This window comes from Acanthisitta chloris, unplaced genomic scaffold, assembly GCF_000695815.1.
Source record: "Acanthisitta chloris isolate BGI_N310 unplaced genomic scaffold, ASM69581v1 scaffold18761, whole genome shotgun sequence".
NCBI classification, from domain to species: domain Eukaryota; kingdom Metazoa; phylum Chordata; class Aves; order Passeriformes; family Acanthisittidae; genus Acanthisitta; species Acanthisitta chloris.
In genome coordinates this window covers 24106-45069 of record NW_008655645.1, presented here as the reverse complement: position 1 = coordinate 45069, position 20964 = coordinate 24106, and the positions used below count along the sequence as shown (strand labels likewise).

At 38.3% G+C, this 20964-nt stretch overlaps 1 protein-coding gene across 1 annotated transcript in view; it reads left to right on the top strand.

The window, feature by feature from the left end:
* SH3KBP1 (SH3-domain kinase binding protein 1) overlaps nucleotides 1–20964 on the top strand; it is a gene marked incomplete at its 5' end in the record, with an annotated part of 66408 nt that overhangs the window by 32979 nt on the left and 12465 nt on the right. The window contains 5 exons of the mRNA XM_009084008.1: nucleotides 4485–4586; nucleotides 7389–7440; nucleotides 10787–10867; nucleotides 13099–13261; nucleotides 15949–16034. Of these exons, the coding sequence (XP_009082256.1) occupies nucleotides 4485–4586; nucleotides 7389–7440; nucleotides 10787–10867; nucleotides 13099–13261; nucleotides 15949–16034 (484 nt within the window). The remainder of the gene's footprint in view (nucleotides 1–4484; nucleotides 4587–7388; nucleotides 7441–10786; nucleotides 10868–13098; nucleotides 13262–15948; nucleotides 16035–20964) is intronic.

The following is a 20964-nucleotide window of genomic DNA, read 5'->3' as shown; positions in this document are numbered from 1 at the left end:
TTTATTTGTAATTATGTTTAATGCAGCCAAGCTGACCTACAAAGGTGACATATTTCGAGATGAAAAAGGAAAGAAGATTTTTTCTGCCCCGTACTTACAAAAGATGCTGCTGAAATGCTGGGGCGTCTGGGAAACTGTGATTATTGCTCACAGTGTGGGCTTTAGACTCACTGTTTAGCTTCATCCTTTCTTTCATTCTGCATGTTTGGGTTCACCTGCTGGTTTGATGGTATTATCTCAAGTCCAGCCTTTTCAGGGTAGGGAGAGCTATTCCAAGGGAAAGTAAAACTGTACCTAATGTGCCAAGTAATTAGTAATTGTAATTAGGACCCTGGTCCTAAGATGTCTGTGATCTAACTAGTAATAGCATTAAATAATCCTTCCAATGTTTTCTTCTATGTTTTTATAATCTTTCTAAATAAAGAAAATGTAATTACGTAAATATTTTATCTTGGCTCATCAGAGGCATAAATTATGTCTGCTACTAGCACTACCTTTCATGTTTGAGTTGGCTAATTTGGTTTTAATTTGAGTATTGGAGTGTTAGAGTTTTATGATGTGGAACATATTTATTTCTCCATGATATTCTGCTGACTGAACATTGCAAATGAAGTGAATCCCCAGAAGAGATTGTTTTGTTCAATAAGCAACTTAGTTTTTTTCTGTTTGTACAAATATTTCATCAAAGCTTTTTAGCTTCATTACTGATTAAACTATTTAGTCACAGAATACGAAGTCAAAAGGTTAGATGTAGCCTGAAAAAGATTTAACAGACAAAATACATCTGCTCTGCTAGATCCTCTGCTCTAATGTCCTGGGTATTGCAGGTCATTCATTACTCTCAGCCAGTTTCTTTTTAGCAGGGTTCAATAACTTCAGCCAATTTTTGAAAAGACTGTGTCTTCTGGAGAGGTGTCTTCTTGTGCCTTCCAGTCAAAAACACTGCCTGGAAAGAGTATTGTAACTACAGCTGAAATGTCTAATCTCTGACAGTCTCTCCTGTTCCCTTCTGTACAATGTTGACACGGTAAATTCGTAGTAGAGCCTTGGAGCTTAGGGATAAATAAAAATTTACCTGTTTGACTCCTTAAGATTTAGAAGATGCAACTGGCATTATCAGATGTAAGGTTCCCTATGGCTTGGGCATAAGAACAGACAGGAACTGGGAAGGATCCATGAAGGACTTTGTGCTCTTGGGACAGGTTGAGGACCTGAGCAGGAGAAATTCCTGGTTTAGGAGCCGAACAGAGCCTGACTGGAGGTTTCCTTTCATACTTTTCTTTCAGTATTTCATAATTTATGCATATTTTCAAGAAAGCATATGTAGAGGGAAAATGGGTGTTCTCCAGGACTGCCTGAGATGACAAGTTTACTGTCTCTTATCTAAATGGTCTTGGATTAGGTAGTTATTGAGTGACTCATTTTGCATTATTGCCAGAGTTTAAAATCATGTTTCTGCCAAGCAGTACTTGATTACTGACCAGATGCTTTAAATCATAGCCATTTTCTTCAAAAGAATGTAAGAAATTTTGCACTGCACTATAAAGTCTGAATTCCAGGAACTGATCTTAGTGAGTAACAAAAGTTGATCGCTCGGAGATGTCTTAGGTAGCACAATGTGAGTGCAATGGAAGCCTCTATATGTTACATATAATTTAGTCTTCAGTTTTGTAAATATTTTGTGGTTTGTTGTTGGGTTTTTTTTCTGAAAGGAAAGTAAAATGCATTTTTAGGAATTGGAATACTTTTTTTTGCATAGGACATTTGGGATATTTCATTGTCTGTCTTTTGTCGGTTTACATTGTTATGAGTCTGACAGAATATGGAGATAAAGCAGAGATCCACTTGGTTTGTTGAACTTGAACACATGCAGATAGGTTAAAAAAGACCATTACATTGCTGGTGAGGATGAGGAAGTTACAGGAGTAGCTTTTCCTCAGTGTCATAAGCAGCCACGTTGTTTTCATCCTGTTGTCTTGATTGTGCTTCATAGTTCTGCGGTTTGTTAGTACTTGAGGCAGGTTGTGCAGCTCTGTCTCAGGTATGCTTGTATGGTGCTCTGTCTCATGGTAAAGACTTGCCTGCTACCAACATCTTAGACAGACTTCCAGTGGTTGCTGAGGCACAGTGAGCCTGCAGTTGTGTATGGCAGGAGTCACCACTGCTGAGATTCTACACCAGATCTCGTCTGTAGCTTTTAATTTCTGCGATCTCTTTCTATTTTTTTTCTCCGTGACACATCAGCTTCCTCTTGCAAAGAAAGTAAATGAGAAAATTAAAGAGAAACTGTCTTAAAGAGATTTCCTTACTGTATGACAATCCAATGTGGTGATTGGCTGCATAAGCCTGAGAGACAAGCTGGAGTGGGGGGGAAAAAAGCAAACCTGCAGCTGTTTGGGGTTAATGAATGTGTAGCACAAACAGCAGCTTCATGAAAACAAATGAGCTTTAAAAAAGTCATTGAAGAAAATATTCATATGTGTTAATAAAATTAAGAAGTAGGAGTAAGATTTGTGTTTCCTAAGAGCATAAAAAATTCGACCTGAAAAGAATATATGTGATGTCGTGTGTTGTTCAGTCAGGATTATTAGCTAGCACTAAGCTGTGCTATCAGTTGAAGCACAAGCTTTTCATGTCTGGATGCTTGAATTATTCTTAATATTTTTCAAAACCTAAATTGGATCATAAATGTTTTGGCAATTTCAGATTAGCGGCGTAGGGGGTGGAGTGCATTATAAAACACACCATGTGATAGAACAGTTGAGTGCACTCATTACTAGGCTGCGCAAGTAGACAGAGCCAAGTGGGAGAGAGACTTCACATGGGGAGCGAGGGGTGCTGGCTCTGCAGGGAGAGCAACACCCTGCACAGTGCCTGCCCGTGCCATGCATGACTAGCTGATTATCTTGGCCCTTCACAGAGCCCTTGCCAGCCCTGTATGCACTCAGAGAGTGTTTTGAAAACACCAGCTAGTCAGGCATCAGCCCTGCTCACTAACGAAGGTCTAACAGAGCCCATAAATACCTCCTAAATATCTCCTGCGAAAGCCTAGAAAATATGTGTCCCTGGTGAAAGCCACCCTGCTAAAGAGAAGAGAATACAGGAGAAAAGCACAGATTAAGCATGAGAGAAAATTATCAAAAGAACAATGAAAGGATTGTTCAGTGCCTGCATTACATCAGAGAAAAATATTGAGATATGAGGGAGTTAGAAAAAAAAGCACAACAGGACAGACATGATGTGAGAAACCAGGCTATTTAGCTGGTGTATTTTGCTAGCATCTACTCTATCTCAGGAGATCAGGTGCACTAAATAAGCTAAATAAAAAGTCTAAAACAGAAAAATAACTAAAAAACACCCCAAAAACAAAAGCGATCATCTTCTTTAATGCTAGTTTGTTTTCTCTCGATTGTCATCCATCCTTGTTTGTGTATTTTAACTTCCAGAAAAATACTAACAAGCACAGTCATGGTGAACAATATTTTTAATACTTGGTGTTAAGTATACCTCGTTAAGTTAACTTGCTTTATGTTATCATCCATTTTGCAGCTGAAATAAATGATTTCATGGAAATCATGAAAGGTTAGCCAGCCTCATGCCGAGCCAAGGGCAAAAATTGGCTGAAATGGTTTTAAGACTGAGCAGACAATGGTGACTTTCCCATAATTGTATCTTGGAAAACAGCTGAATTGGTTCAGCTTCGGCTTTCAGAAAAGAAGAATGTGGAAAATCTCAACAGGAAGTGTTCTCTTTATCAAACAGAAAAATAAAAGGGAACATGGAGCATCCTTAAGGAACTTAAGGAACAATTTTAACCTTCTCTAGAATTCCCGTGGCTTCTGTTGCTATTATTATCCATAGCCAAAATAGCTCTACTATTTTTTCATCATTTAGACTCACTGGTATAGTACTTCAGTTATTATTTATTTATCTGTACATTGTTTTGCTCCACACTCTGCATTGTACTGCTCAGAAATGCTGCAGAGAAAGGTGATGCATTATATTGATCAGGTGTATAATGCCATCTTAATTGGACTGTAATGGAATTTAATAATTCTAATGTGTCAAGCTTTTCTTGAAAGTATGGGAAATGAAGGAGCTTTTTATTCTCCTGGGGTTTTTATGTTTAATTAAGTTATTGTCTTTCTGCAAAATGAAGTCAGAGAGACATAGTGTCATACGTGCTCAAAATGCTGACTTGTTTAATAGATCAAATGGTGAGCTAGCGTTTTGCTTTAGACACAGACAAGCTCTTGAGCTCTTATAGCATGTTTATTGTTCTTTCCTCACTGCTCCATGTGGTAATGAAATGCAGGGTGATTACTGGCGTTTTTATCTGGCAGATTACCCTGTTAACCTGGCACTCCAGCAAATTGTCATCTTCTAGCAAAAAGGCAGGACATTATGCAAAAGAGTACTTCAGCTCACAAATTGTTCAGTGCACAAGCACATTGTGGTTTTCATTTCATATTGCTATTTTGTAGGATTGCATTGACGTGGGTTGGTGGGAAGGAGAACTCAATGGCAGACGAGGTGTGTTTCCAGATAATTTTGTCAAGCTTCTTCCTTCTGATTTTGAAAAAGAGGTAAGCAATGATTTCTTTCCTTTTCTCTGGAGAATACAGAATGAAAGTAGGGTTGAAGGAAATCCTCTTTCAGATACGTGATCTTGACAAGGTTGTACTTCTAACCTAGTAAAATAAAAGAGACAAATTTCTGGCTTAAAAAGCATCCATGAAGAGACTGCATGACACTCAAAGTCATGTAATGGAGTTTCTTTGGAGGGTTTGTTTGGCCCATCCAAGTCACTCCACCTCCACCATGCTGCCCTGAAAGTCCTCTGTCCTGTGACCTAATTTTGAGAGAGAGAGAGGAACTGGAGGTCCCAGGACTGAGTCATGTGATGCAATGATATCCAGAATTCTTAACTCTTCTCCACAGTTTTTGTGGTGAAATATGAAAGGTTAGCGTACCACCTGCATGCTGATGGATAGCAGTCGAGCAGTCTTCCAGAACAAAAAGGGTGAAATCTTGACTGAGAGATTTGAAAAACAGTGAGCTTTTGGTATCTGAGGAGTATGTTTCATCACCTCTCAGAATTATTAAAAAGAAAGGTATAAAATATGTGCAGAAGCTTTTTCAGCTTCTATTTATTTGAAAAAGATGGTGGTGTTACTTGCCAGACAATATTTAGAAATCTTGCAGCTTCCTGGAATAAAGTAGTAATGGATTACTTCCCCCAAGAAGTCCATTCCATTTTTAGGAACCTTTTCAGTCCTCAGTGGGATATTACAAGCTTGCAATCAGGCTTTTGATGAGTATTTCACAGTGACAGTGTAAGCTTTCTCTGATAAAACCAAGGCTTACTGACACTTGAGTTCAGTCTTTGGCAATAAAATTGGATGCCGAAGGCAAGAATTAAATGGCTTGAAAAGCTTAATAAAGTAGCTATTAAACAACGCACACAGGCTAACGTGATAATTATTGAAAATGAAGGTAGAAGAGCGGCAAAAACTACTGGAGATGAAAATGCAGTTCCATAGCAGACTGGATATCCTGGCTTTAGGCCTAATGACAAAAGAAGGTGATTTCCAGAAGAGACAGAAATCATAAACCTTAAGACATAGTGGCCCTATCATAGAACAAAAAAAATCTTTACTCATATTAATTTTTTGTGGTGAAATTATTCAGTCTTTTTGAACTTATGAATAATATATCTTTAAGTGGTTTTTAGAGTACAATGAATATAACTTGTGGAACAAATTGGATATTCAGACCCTTAGAAGTTGCAGCTAGGTTTGCTCTAAATGTGGAGAATTAAATGCTACTAATTTTTAAAGTGCCACAGACCTGGCCACGTGAGTAAGTAACTGGTAGGACTATAGACCATCTGTCTTTCTTTGAATCCGTGCTAAAAGGGAAGGAGATAAATACTTTTCCAGTGATTTTGTCAAGTATTTTCTGATGTGATTCAGAAACCTTGGATTCCATCCCATGGTCTGAAAGTATTTGTTGCACTAGTTCTTCTAAGTTGAACTAGTTGAACAAAAGCTTGAGGTCCTTTCCCGTCTCCTTGTTCAGTCCCCAATTTTCCAACCCTGATTCTTTTCCACACATGGCTATTTGTCCCAGGCCTTATCTATTTGCAGCCTAGTCCCAATCTCCACCTCTCAGGTGATGCCCATTACAGTATTTTCTCTGAGCTCACTACCTGAGTCAAAGTCACCATTTGGATTTGCTTTTTATCTGTGCACCAAATTTCTTTATCCAACTTGTTTTCCTCTGCTGTTTTGCTTTTTCCCTGCTCTGTAGTTCTTTTCCCTTCTTGTCCAGACAGTCCTGGTTTCCTTTCTCCTGTCTTAATTGAGAAGGTGATGGAGACAGACTAGAAATTATCTCATCCAACCACAGACTTTTGTCATTCCTTCATATTTCTCTATGTTTCCCTAAGTAGTCTTAAGGCTCTGTCACACCACATCCTTTCTGACCTTTGTCTGCCTTTTTGAAACAATCTATTTCCCTCTTCAGCTTCCAGTTAATGCCACTTTGTCTAATGAACCAGAGGACCCTTTCTTCTTTTTGTCTATCTACATAAAATGGTCTGGATTTAATCAGGAGTGGGATTTGTAGTGAATCTGTCACTTGTCCATCTGCGGTTGTTATGCTTTGGTTTGCCTGGAAGACAGGTCTCAGGGGACATGACCTAGACTCCTTACAGATGAGAACTAAAAGCCAAAAGATGTGTTAAAGAAGTGCATCTCATATTCCTACTGCTGATGCATGGACAGTCAATGGGATCAGTCTCCAGAATAAAACCCCAAATGTATATTGTATGTAATGGTGGATCCTCAGCACCAACTATTTCACTCTGCAGCCATTATCAACAAAACTGCTAATTACTGTCACAAGACATTCATTGTCCCTGTCTTTTTTTCCTTTCCAAATTTTTCTTCACTTTTCTGCATTTAAACCTTGAACCATGTTGCCCAAATTCTTGCAAAAGTGTCTCTGTGTAAGGGACTCAGTGTTCATGGACAATGACCCATGGCACTGAGGCTAGAGAAGAACTTTCTGATCTCCTGAGTTCCTGCCCACATCTTTCTTAGTAAACCAAAGTTCATGTATTTCTCTAATATTAAGGTACATTAAATTTTACCCCTCAGCAGGACTTTTAAATTGCAAAAGTATAAAAATTGCATTTTGTTTGTCAATGCTATTGTCTCTCTTCAAATTCATTTAATAAAGTTATTTAAGGGAAAATATGTGACAGATCTGTAGTCTCATGACTGGTAATCATTAATGTTAAGCAATGGATGGTTACATGTGTGCATGAATGAGATTTACAGGCATTTTGAAGCAATCTGTTTTCATCTGTTATTAAATTTCAGAGACCGAAGAAACCACCACCTCCATCAGCTCCTATCATCAAACAAGGATCAGGTAAGGTGCAGCTGATTTTGTACAGCACATGTCAGTGAGCACATCTCAATCTAAATGAAGTGTATTCAAATTTATATAGAATTCATCTGTATCAAAATTGATAAGCAGGTGTCCAGACAACAGCTAATGAATCAGAATCTTTCAGGGTTATGATCACTGTGGTGTGATTTTTACAGGTATTGCAGTCAACCATCTACACCATTTTAAAATGCCTATCTATGAAATACTGTCATAAAGTGGTCTCAGCTGCAATCTGAACTCAGTTTTAATTGTAATTTTAAAATGACCTCTCAATACTAATTTTCAAAAATGCCATCATGATTTATTTTTACTGTGAAACTTAGAAACAGTTGAAGTATCTATGCACTTGACAGTTCTGACCTTGGAAACCAAATTCCAGTTCCATTCATATAAAATTACAAATCACAAGGCACAGGGTGCTTTCAGAGTTTTCATTTGTATTGCAGTTGTAGTGGAAGCATAACTATGGCTGGAATTCTTTAATCCCTTAAGCCCAGTCAGTTTGTAAAAATTCTGCAGCAGCACTACTGTGTCCTGCACTGCTGGCACACATTAAAAACTGAAACAAATATGTCCAATCTAGCCAGATATTTTTCTTGTCACTGTGGTCTGTTCCAGCTTTTGGTGCTTTAAAAAGTAAATTTCCCTCTCCTACAGTTTTGAGCTTAATACAAGAACAAGGTACGCCAGTGTACAATTTACTGTGAATCAATATGCTCTAATTTTACTGGTTTCACTTTGTCATGCAGTTCTGTGACTACAGAATCATGACCATAAATATTTGCGTTGCTTATTGACACCCACAGGTCGTTCTTCACTCTGTCTTAAGACTTATAAAACCAAAAATTTGTGATCAGTAATAGTGTCCAGAGAGAGCAGTATGACTTTGCCATCTAGTGGTGGCTATTGATGTCTAAGTGCCAACTGACATTTTGGATAAGCTCTATAAAACACTACATTTCTTTCAATTTATACTTCTATAATTAGCGACTAGCACTTCTAATATGTCTGTAGTTGTTTGCACACAACACATTAACTGTGTCACCATAGAGGGTAATGTGCCCATTTTCAGAAGGAAAAGTGATTGCTTAAAGGATGCAGACAATTTGATTAGGCCATCAAAGTCTATGTCAAAGCCAGGACTATTGCTGTCCTTTGTTTTCTTACTCAGTCTTTGACAAGTCCTGGCTAATCATGTACAAGAGTTTCTTCTGATAGGTATTTAGAGGTGAAAATTGTCTTATGTTTATTGCCATCCTGACATCTCTACTTTGCCCAATTATCACTTTACCAAGGTTATACTGTATTATGCCACATCTCCATGTCAGGCCTTACTGTTGATAGTAGGTAACAGCTTCCACTAATTTTTCTGCATATTTAACCAGCCATAGTATGATTAATAAATTGAGAACTGTCAGTTGCAACATAAATAACTAAATATCAGTATCTTCTGATGCAGAGTATAAACTCAGAGCAGAGATTAGAACTGGTCTTTGTAGTACAAGTGGCATATGTCTAAAGGAGGTGTCTGGTTTGTATTAAAGTAGAGAGAGAAATTTGGCTCTATTTCCAAATTCTGCACAGCAACAGACTCCCAGGGCTGTCTGTGCTGCACTGCTTTACAGAACAAGGTGAAAACTGGACTGCCAAATTTAGGAGCACAAATCCCTCATATATAGTTGTTGAGAAGCAGTAGGCATTTCATTGGGTAGCTGGGATAAGCAATACAACTGTGTCTAGACCAAAGAGTGGGAATACTCTTTTTTGTCCATCTCAGAGCTGATATGGTGTTCCCCAGACCTTCCTTGCAGGTGACCTTTGCCCGGGAGCTAAGGCAGGATCATGGTGCCTGCCTGGGTGCTGATCAATTTGGGGGTCACAACCCAAGTAGGGAGTACAAGTGAGCCTGAATGCACCTCAGTGTTTGTAGGCTCATTGTTTTAGGCATGGCCTGAGAATGTCCCTCTGTGAGTTAATGATGACTGTTAATCTTACTGTAGTTAGGTATATAGACTTGTGTGTGTTTTGGTTTTTTTAACACGCTACTGTGTGCAAGATTATCAGTATGTTGACTTGTTCTTTGCATAGCTTGTGTTTAGAAAGGCTTTAATTGGTTTGCAGCAACAGCTTCTCTCAGGAGTGAAGTATTTTTCATAGGATCATTTAGGTTGGAAAAGGCCCTCAAGATCATCAAATACAACCATAAAAGGGCAATTTAGTATTATTTATTAACATGATAAATGGTACTAGTATTGCCTGTCCAACAGTACACTTACATGAAGAAACAATGGCTGGTGATCACCACTGATGAGTACTCATTTCTAGGAACCAGCTGCAGAAGGGAGTTGTGACAGCACATTCAGAAAATGTAAATGTACTTGAGAACTGCATATAATAGAATAGATTGAAGCAAAAAATTGCCTCGTGTTCCCTGCTCTGCCTCCTCTGCTTTTCTTGGATTTCATCTGCTGTAATTTTTGTTGAAATACTAATAGTGTTACCTAAAGCAGTTTTCAACACTACTAAGCTGAAATGGCATTAGCAGCTCGTAGTTAGCCAGTGCAGCAAAGCCAATATCCAGTAAAGGATTTCTTATAATATAGGGATTAGAAGATTACATCTTGCATGTGCCAGGAAATTTTTGCAAAATCTTCCCATTGTTGGTGCCACAAGTTCCCATATTCCTTAGAGCAACAGAATTCAGTATGTCAGAGCCTCTAGTAGAGAAGCAGAAGAAGGCAGGGGCTTACACCCCCAGGCCAAAAGCTGTCAGTTAGAATAGTCATGCAGAATACTGCCAGCACTGCTGTTCTCATCCTTCTAGTATGTGGAAGGGAACAACTAGCACTAGTGGTGAAAAAGAGGGAGGGATGCATTAACTTAATGTAAAATAAGCTTTGTGTATTCAGCTCTATCAAGTATTCTCTTGGCATTGCCCAATTAATTGATTTATTTGTAATGATTCTGTGCACTGTTGAGTTGCTCTTCAGTTAATTTTGTCTATAATGGTAAGGAATCTGTCCACATCTAAGAATCTGTAGTTATTGAATGATGTTTTTTCCATAGAATGGTCTGAAAGTGTCTATTCCTTTGGGGTGCACACTTTGGAAACTGAATTTGATTATAATGACATAAACATCCAATTGCTTTTTTTGTCATTATGGTGTAAGCAAATACTTGAAATAGATTTATGTTCAGTTTTAGCAAGACATTTTCAAATTGGAGCATATAAAAAGCCTAAGAAATTGCTGAATTGAATCCTATGCTGCTCTATATGCTGGTTTGTTGGCTTCTTCAGAATTCCAGATTTTTCTTTCTTTGACAGGGACCACAGATCGAAAGCATGAAATCAAAAAGATACCACCTGAAAGGCCAGAATGTCTTCCTAATCGAACAGAAGAAAAAGGTATGAAATGTGTTCTCCTCCTTGTTCTCTGCAGGGAGATGAGGGAAATAGAACCCGTGCACATCCTTATTTCTCAGCCTCTGTTTCCATTTAGTGTATTGTTTGGATGTTTGTTTCCCACCCTGATAGATCTGTCATGATAGGCATTTTGGAAAGGATCTCATTGTTGCTTATGGACTAAATTCGGGGTATTCAATTGTACCAATACAGAGCTGTTAAGTACATGCAGCCACAACTGAAGTCAAGGGGAGATTTGCTCTCAATACGTAAAATGCTGTATAAAGCTCACTGCTCTGTAAAACCCTGGTCCTTGATCGAGGAAGATACCCCAGATTAGTGCGTACTTTTTTCTTAACATCCATGTGCCTTCGTTCTCAAGTTAAAAGCAGGGTTGGTGGTTTTCCTGCATCACAGAGGGGTTTTGTGAAGATATAGTCATTAATACTTATGAATCACCCTATTCTCATAGTCACAAAAGTCTTAGGCAAGGCTGTGAAGAAACGAAAAAATTCTGAGTTCAAAGCCATGCTTGAACATTGCAAGAAATGGGACACGATACCACACAGAGCAGGGACAAGCAAATTAAACCTTTAATGGTTTCATTGTATTCATTGTGCATTCTGAATAGTTTAAGGAAAATTCTCTAATTGAAGGTGGTGTCACGTTTCATATGTTTAAGTGGACTATTAAATTGTATGGACAGGTGTGTTTAGGGGTTATCTTCTCATTATTCAAGCTTGCTATCTTTTATACATGTGTAATATGCAATTAGTCCAGAACCTTCAGACTCTGCACCAAGATCTGTTTCTGGATATATGTCTGAGTGATCTGACAGGTGTTTTAGCAGTTTCCCCTACATACATTTATGTTATGTGTGCTACTTCTCATGGTTATCTTAGTGATAAACCCCTTTGCTTTCCGTTTTTGGATTTACAAAGCTAACTGCCAAAACAGCGGAGGAAGTTTAAATATGTTACTGTCCCAGGCTATAAATATCTGTAACTTTTCTAAATGTTGAAAAGAGGCTGTAGGAGTCATGCCTACATTTCAGGAGTACTGAGGAGTGGCAGGAATTGCTCAGCGTGGTGTGGCAGCAGGGGTGGCACAGGAAAGTTCTTTGCGCTGTGTTGGCACAGTACCTAGCCTGTTCCTCATACATAGTTTAGATTCTTGGACACTGATGCAGTATAAATTTTCATAGGATTAATTGCATAAAAATTACACAGTATGATGGAAAAGCTTCAGTGTTCCAGAGGACCCAACAATTGCATCAGCTGAAAGTATGCTGGCAAAGGGTATATGCCTGTGAACAATAGTCACTAAGTTGACTATTCCAAATCTAATGGGGATTGTGTTTCTGGTTATTTATTCCATGATCCTTTCAGACTGAAACCTAGAACCCATTTAGCAATACAACCCAGTAACATTCCCAATGCCTCTTACATGTATACAGAGGTGTGACACTCATGGCATATCATAGACAGCCTTGTCAAAGGAAGTGGGGTGTTGACATAGCAGGATACAAAGAGCAGAACGTTGTGCCCTTTTAGAGTTTCATCCTTTCTTTAAGAAAAATCAGGTTTCCTCTAGTGTGGCAAACATGTTTACATGCGTATTATTTACAAGAGTTATTAATGTGTATTGTACTTTACATATTCACAGGCATTGTGTGTTTGGCATTGGATATTAGTATTGTGGCACTCCCATAATGAGTTTTGCAAATGATCCAGTTTTTCATTGGCAAGCTGAAAAATTCAGCATATAAGTCTGTGGTTGCAAACCTAAATAAAAGGTCTGATTTTTCCAAGGAGTCTGCATCCTGATAAGCATGGCTATATTTTTTTTCACTTAACTGTCCTTCACTTGAAACACATTTTTTCTGTCCTCTCACCCCAGAAATGGTATTTCTCTGTTCAAGAAATGTTAAGAATATCCAGCATAATTATTTTTGTGACCTTCTAACTTAATATTGTTTCATATTAGAATTTGATACAAGGTGTGCTCATGGGAAATCATTCCATATGGTATGATTTTTTTTGCCATTCTTATATTTTACAGTCAGAAACCAGTAAGTTACTAAAACAGGAGTGGAAAGGAAATGAGCTTTTTCTTCGTATACAGTGTATCTACAGATAACTACAGATTTCTTGTTTATTTATAGACTTGTTAGTGCAAATGAATCCCACTTAATAATATCTATTTTCTTTTTTCTGGAAATGATTGATTTAAAGAAAGATCAGAGAGAGAGCAAAAACAGTTAGACTTGCAGAAGCCTTCAGTTCCTGCTATACCTCCGAAGAAGCCTCGGCCACCCAAAGCCAACTCTGTGAATAGACCTGGTACCTTGCCCCCAAGACGACCAGAAAGACCAGTTGTGCCTGTGACTCATACAAGGTATTGCTTTGCCTCTGTCCAGTGCTTTTGGGATTAGTGGGGGGAAAAAAAATTTAAAGAATTTAAATGTGTTTTACACTTTATGTCACAATTCATTTCATGGTAAATTGTATTTAAAGAAGAACAAGAAAAAAAGAAAATCCTTCCAGTCATCTGGCTGGATCATAACTATCTTCTCAAGAATAGCAGTCTTAGAGTGTTTATTACTATTTCATCTCTACTGATGAACACTCTGTTACTGTAACACTGCAGAATATGTGGGAAATCTGCATCAGTATGTTGCACTGATGTTGACTTTCTTGGTTTCCCTTGAATTATTGCAGCTTAGTCCAGGCACTGTGTCAGTGCAAAAGCTTGTATTGTACTGCGGAATAGTGTCAGACAATGCACCCTTCACATACTGCCAGTTTGGTTTCAGTCTGTTTCCTTTGATCATTTTAGATCAATTTTTAGCAAAATACATGTGTCCTCATAGAATGCTCTTTAAGCTGGTGCCACTGCAGAACAGTGCTGTCAAGTATTTATGCTCTAATGTTGGTTGTTACTCTATAGTTACATGATGCTCTTTATCAGAGCACAGAAAGTGCATCCTTACAATCAGTCTAAAACAATCCGTGCTCATGCTGCTGCTCACAGGGGCAGGTTCCCTCTCCTGGCAGTCCATTCCCATAGCCTCCCTTATGTTAGCAGCAGCATTTGTGCTGCCATTCAGCCATATGGGTCAGGAAGTTGCTCCAGATGGCAATTAATCAGTTTGCAGTGGGATTTCTATTAGTGTGGGGTTTCTTTCAGGCTGATCATCTGTCTGCTCAAGCTGACAGCCTATCTGCATGGGCACGAGCAGAGGGAGGGATGTCCTGTGACCGAGAAGTGATGGCTCCGGTCCTTTCACAACAGTATCAATGTAGATGGGCATAATAAGCCTGTTGATTCTTCTGACAACAGGGTTGGGGTTTTTTGTGGGGCTGTTGTCATATATCTCTGTGTCTTTTGTAGTCAAATGGTAAGTGTTGTGACTTTCAGCCCTAAATCATACCATTCTAAGAATCTCCTCCAAAACCATGCTCATATATTTCCTAGAGTGCTTCCAACTCACATGGTGCTCTCAGTTTGCTCAGAAATGTATGTGTGCAGAACAGAGTACACAGTCAGATGCTCGTTGCCCTGTCAGCCAAGAAACTATGTTGCTTCTTTTAGGTTCACAAATAGAAAAGCAATTTAAAAAAAAGTTAAAGACCTGAAGATGAGAAAACTAATAGTTTAGGTAGATCACTTGGAGAATACCTTTATTTCTCATCTTGCCAATTAATACATTTCTCTATGCATATGTTAAATTTCTTCTGTTTCCTTCCTAGTGCAGACTGCCTGCCATACTGATAGGTGTGTAGGACTAGTTTGCTTTTCAGGTCATAATCTGGTTTTTTTACCTTTTTGTTCATAAAATACTTGTCATCCTACCACAGTGTTTAATGGGATACATGTTCACTTAAACTGTGACTTCCTCTGGATTTGAATAAAATTTTTCAGGGTCTTTATCACAGCCTTCCTGAAGTCTGAAATATGGTTTCTAGTCACTTTGTGTTTTGCTCATAAGCTGCTGCCACGAGTTGAGGTTCAAGCCATCTGTCATCAACTTACGGCATCAAAAGCAGAGGCAAACAAAAAAAATCAACGAGATTTGGGAGTTCACTATGTATTTTACTGTCAATGGCTAATTATTGCTGTCTGGGTTGCTTCAGGGACAGATCTATATTTTTATCCCTGGGTACCTTACATACATCATAATTTTTACACTGCTACACTGGAAATAGTCACTGTGGAAAACTATTCTATTTGCTAGGTGACCTGTTAATGATGACAAATACAATCTATTGCATTAATTGAACAGTTGTTACCACAGTACATATCACAGAGATTTGTTTGTATGACCTGTGCAATGCAGTTACTAACCTTCCACTGGCCTTTTTTAAATGAATTGTTTCAATAGATACAGGTTATTTTAGTAAACTTATGTCGTTGTGGGATAGAAAGTTCTACAAGGAAAGAATAATTATGTTGCTTATGTTTGATCCTCTGTTTGATTTTAAAATAGTTCCTATGTATAAAATATCACAGCTCCTGACACTTGCCTATTGCAAAGCCATTTCAGAAAAATTAGGTGTTCTTGGTTCTTTGGACCTGTGAAAACAATATTCATAGTCTAATATCATAAGCAGCATGCAAAAAAATGGTGGAGGAGCTGCACTTATGAGCAAATACTCAGAACTGTCCTAACACACAATGCTAGCTTGAGGTTCTCTCCCTTTCTGCAGTATTCCAGATAGTCCATTGCTAGAGTTTATGCAAGCCAATTAATTAGAAAAAATTACAAGTAGGATATTGAAGAATATCCCCTCGTCCTTAGGTTTCCTTCATGTTGAGATACTGTGAACATTTGAAGAATTATGCAGGAGGCTACAGTGCCTAAAATAGGCTTTTTTGACAGGTGTTGAGGAGAAATGGGATAAGGTTAATCCATACAGCATGTCTACTTACTAGAGATTGCTCTCCCTGACATATTGCTACCACTCGGGTGCTACAAAGGAAGAATATTTTGCTCTCTCATTATTAGTTGCAAGTTAGCTATCAATTTACTGTAACCCACACAAAAACTGTCAATAAAACATCTCTTCTTGATCCACATGCAGGGGTGATAGTCCAAAAGTGGAATTAGTGGGCAGTACAGTATCCGGCGCTCTAGAGAAAGACTCCTCTGAAAGAAGCAATGACATCGGTAAGTTATAGTGCTTTTTATAGTTTGCCTGAGAAATTTATGGTGCATGTTTCTGCTTTTTAGTGCCTTAGTTATGATCCAAAAGGCAGGCTGAAGTTTTGGCAGTGAATGTGAGTGCATTTATATCAAATTTTAACTGCAGTATTAAGGATCATCTCTGCTTTACTTAAAATATTGGGGATATCTCTTTTAAAAAAATAAAATAATTAAAAGCAAATACGGAATAGCTATTTTGAATAGGAGAGCTCTTGTTATTCTTGTTTAGAAGTCTGAAACAAGTGATAAGGCCAACAAGAATAAGGCATACTTGTTTAACTGATGTAATATTAGTGCTGCTGTATTTTTAATGCTGTAAAAGACTGTGGGTTTGGTGCAGTTAGTAATCTTTACACTTTCCAATACAAAGGAATAGAAACCCAATTCAGGTCCGTTTGACTAACTTACTGCATACACCAATTAAAAACAGTCTAAATTTCTCTCGAAAATAACTATTTGTGTTCCTGACACACGAACTGTTCAGTGGGGAAATCACCTGGAAAGGAGTAACGGGTTGTTTTTCAGTCTTCTCTCACCCTCCTTCCTTCCCAAGTTGGCAGTGCAGGAGTGATGTTTACTGCGGTGGGTGCTGCAGTAAGTGGCTCTTGGAAAACGAGGCACTCCAACTCCTGTCCCAGGGCTGTAGGCAGGAGCTGTCACAGCCATTTCTGCCTCTACTTAGAAATACACCAGGGGCAGCTGCTGCCGTCGCTCTCCTCCGCGGTCACAGCTGTGCCCCCAGAGACCTGTTTTTGTAAGAGCCACAACCAGAGTACCCTGCGTGTGTAAGCACTGCTACCTTTCACCCGTGGCACGAAATGTTATTTTGGTGTGGTGGTTTCTACCCAGACTGCTTTATTTGTAAAACATTTCTGTACAATAATACACTTTCAACAGCCAAACCTGCCTTTTCTTCGGATTTGAAAGCAGAGCTTTAAGTTACAGAGGAATTTTAATTGCAATGTAGCAATAAAATCCTAAATTGATTTCACATAGGTCTATGAGCTTTCCAGCATAACTATGTCTGTTTATTGTAAACCTTCTGCTGTTGCTATGGTTTACTGTAGTAACATTCTTCTGGAGAAGCAGGTAGTATTTTTTTCCCAGGTTTTCATTTGACATCAACATTGAAAGCTAAAAACTTGCGATAAATTGCACAACTGAGATGAATATAAAGGAATGGTATGGGAATGCAGACAAAATCTACCATTTAGTGTTTCTTACCCATGTTTACAAATTTGCTTCAAAGCATGTAAGCCTCTGCTTACTTGAAAGAGAAAGCTATGTCTGCAAATAGCATGTAGTAGTGTGATGGAAGTTAACTTTTTTAGTCCTTGTTCTAGTTTCCTTGGAATCACTATCAGGATGAAAGCTTAGAGTGTTTTGTATTTTTTCAGTTTTGTCAGTTTTGGTTTTGTTTTGTTCTTAACATGAAATAAATGTTAGGTAGGAAATTTGATTTATCATAATTTTTGTTCATATCCAGAACTTGGAGGTGAGTAAAGGGGTGGGGGGAGGGGGTGGCAGAGGAATTGGGATTGTTATTTTGGGTTTTTTTTGATGCAGAATAGGAGCCAACAGGAGTCATAAACCAAGTCACACACCCAACACGTTGCAAAGAGTTTAGCTGATGACATCCTGTTACCACTTACAAGGAGAACCTATTGAGTCCAAGGATAACATAGTGTGAATACTTAGATAAGTACAACTTGATAGGGTCAAACCAGAATGGCATTTACAAGGGCAAATCATGTCATTCTGGCCTGTTAGACAACTTGTTAAAAGAAAAAAGAAATAAATTATGATTTTGGATTGAAAGGGGATCCAGGGATGAGAACGGTTATAAATTTTCAAGGGGCTTTTGACAGCTCATGTAAAATATTGTTAAAGAAATAAATGGCCTCTTAAGAGAGGTCAGAACAATAAATTAAAACTTAATAAGCAAAAACAATTCACAGTGGATTAATGTCTTTTACTGTGAGGAGAGATTTGGAGTTCAGGGCAATTTATGGGGCAGTGTGATTGTAGAGATTTATGATGAGTGTCTTAGATTTTTTTTATTTATTCCAAAGAGATCAATGGGTTGGAGAAATCCTGCGGCTAATGAGTTATTAGAAAAAATGATGGAGGAGAGAATGGAGTTGTCAAGTGTATTCCAAAGCACTGGTGGGTCAGGCTGTGTGAGTCCAGATAATATTTAGCTGTGATATGTGTTACTGGTGTTGCTCCCTTGTCGTGTACTCTGTGGGAAGGACTGCCTCAGCTTCTCTAAGGCTCATCCTTCCAGTCAAAATGGATTTGATTAAATCCACCATTTGGTGTCTTTTCAGTTATCAAATTTACACAACAAATGAGAGTGTATCTATGTGACAGACAAGGTGGGACTTAACCGTAGCCTTTGAAGAAAATGGAAATTAAATGGCCTTTGTAGCATCTTGGGTGGATGACCATTCTGGTTACTGGGCTCATCGTTGTTCTCCAATGCCATTCCCAGGCACTTGGAGCTCTCGGGGAGGACAGAGGAAAAGCAGCAGTCAGTTGCAAGTTGCCTCACCCTCTTTCACACTTATGCTAAGTATTGATCATGAATCATGGACTGAAAATTAATACCACAGCACTCTTCTGGCTTTTTTTGCACTACAGTTGTTAAGCTGGATAATGGCTGTTGCTTTCTCAGTCCTATAGCCAGTCTAAAGCTCTTGTTCTTTCAGTCAGAGCAGAGAGATGTTTAAAAGCACTGGAAAGACAGTTTTGGTTATTAAAGCAAACGATACCAAAGCTGGATGGACAGCAGTTTTCTGTTCTGTGAAATCTTTTTAGGATTTCTAAGCTATTCCTTTTCTTTATCGTGGTGAGACCAAAACCCTTATGACAGGGGATGAGAAGATACAGGGTCCTTCCAAATGCCATCTCTCAAAAAACAAACACAGGATCAGTGACAACAAAATCAGTAATGCCATCGACAATTAAAAAGCAATATGCATAGTTGAACTGGATAATACAAAACTTGTGTTTTGGCTGGGTCCTCTATTCTAGATCTGTGTGTTAACCATTGAGTGTTTTGGAGACTGCATTTTTCAATTTATTTCCTGAGTAATATGCCACCAGTGGATCAGTGTTGTCTAACCAAAAAACCCCCACCTCTTAAAACACCTTTTAAAACAGTCTCACCCCACTTTACCAATTAGGAAAATCACAATGCCTGAGTAAGGCTGAGGTGATGTGCAATACTGTGTAGAACATTCTGTCAGTTGCATATATAAGAAGTTATTTTTGTGGAGATGTTAGCACATGGTTTGCTTTCCCAAACATGATCTGCAGAGTTGTGACTTCACATGTAAATTTATCGACAATAATACAGTACTGATTACAATTTTGCAATTTGTACTGACGAGAAAGTCCAGTTCAACAACATCCCTGCTGATTGTGGGTCTAATGGCAGCTTTTACTACTGTTTTTCATGCCTTTGTTTCTTTCCACAATTCTTACAAAAACCATTGGAAAACTACCCTTCAGAATATGTTATTTAAGAGGAAACACTCCCCATTCCTCCTCACTTTTTCTTTTTTCTTTTTCCCTGTTTTCAGTGATGCCTTTAATTTCCTTTCCACACATCTTGCATCCAACTTTTCCTATTTACATCTCTTTATCATGGCTAACTCTTCTTCATTTCATGAGGGTAAGGCTTTTTTTTTCCATTTCTTTTCTATCCTGTCTTTAGTTCACAATGCATAGCAAGCAAATACGAAAAGTAGTATTTTTTAGAACACCTAAGTTTACTTGACTATTACAGATTTTTTTTAATTAAAAGTTGAAATTGAGTGTACTGTGATAGAAAATCTTACACCATAATACTGAAATGAGAAATCATTATAATTTCTTGTACCATAAGAAATTTTAGTGACAAAAGTGACATCAGTTTGCACACGCTGTTTGTCAGTGCTGTTGTTTCACTAACCTGTTCTTGCAGACAGATTTTGTCATCACAAACTTTAATGCATATATTTCATTGTGCAAAAATATTTAGAAACATGTTAGGATGATTTTCTAGTCTGGAAGTCAAAAAAACCCCACAACCAAACCTAACATAGAAATCTGAAGAGTGCTCACCGGCGCTCAGTGCAAAGCGTGTGGTCACATCACCCAAGACTTGGTCTCCAGCATTGCTGTGGTTAAATCACAGTGGTTACATCTGTTGGTACATCTGTACCACCAACTGCTCTGGGTTGGCAGTGGCTTTATGAGCTTATTTTAAAATGCTTCTAAAGCAACACAAGCTACATTGAAAACAGGCCCTGTTCTACCAAGAGAAGAGTAGTCCTCATGTAGAATTACATTGATTTCAGCAGCTTAAACTCTTGCCCTATGGCATAAGTTGACTTTCTTTTAGGTTACAGGTTTCTTTTTAATTTCATAAAGAATTGTTACATGTGAGGGCCAGTGCGATGACAGAAACATCTAGAACATATAATAGCTTACTGGATCAAAAACTAATACCTCCAGAAAATTGGTGTTGAGTTATTTCTGCAAGTCAGGATCAATCCTTAGTCTTTTAACTAAATATACACACACACTTTGGAATCCTGGAATCCAGAAACAAGTCTTGTCTATCCAAAATTGGCTTGCTTTGGTATCGTCTAATACTTACAATCATACGGATTTAAGCGAAGTGATTTAAAGAATAAGCCACAAAGAATTAAAAATAATGTATCTACTACGGAACTGCTCAGTTAATCCCCACAAGAAGCAGTTTCTGCGCTTTGCAGAAAGACTGAGCTGCACAGCCACTTCCCGCACAGTGCCAAGTGGACACATCTTTCCAATATTTTTCCTGGCTCTTTACACATTCTGCATAGTATTTATGAAAGCAGTTAATAATCTTCATCAGTGCTAA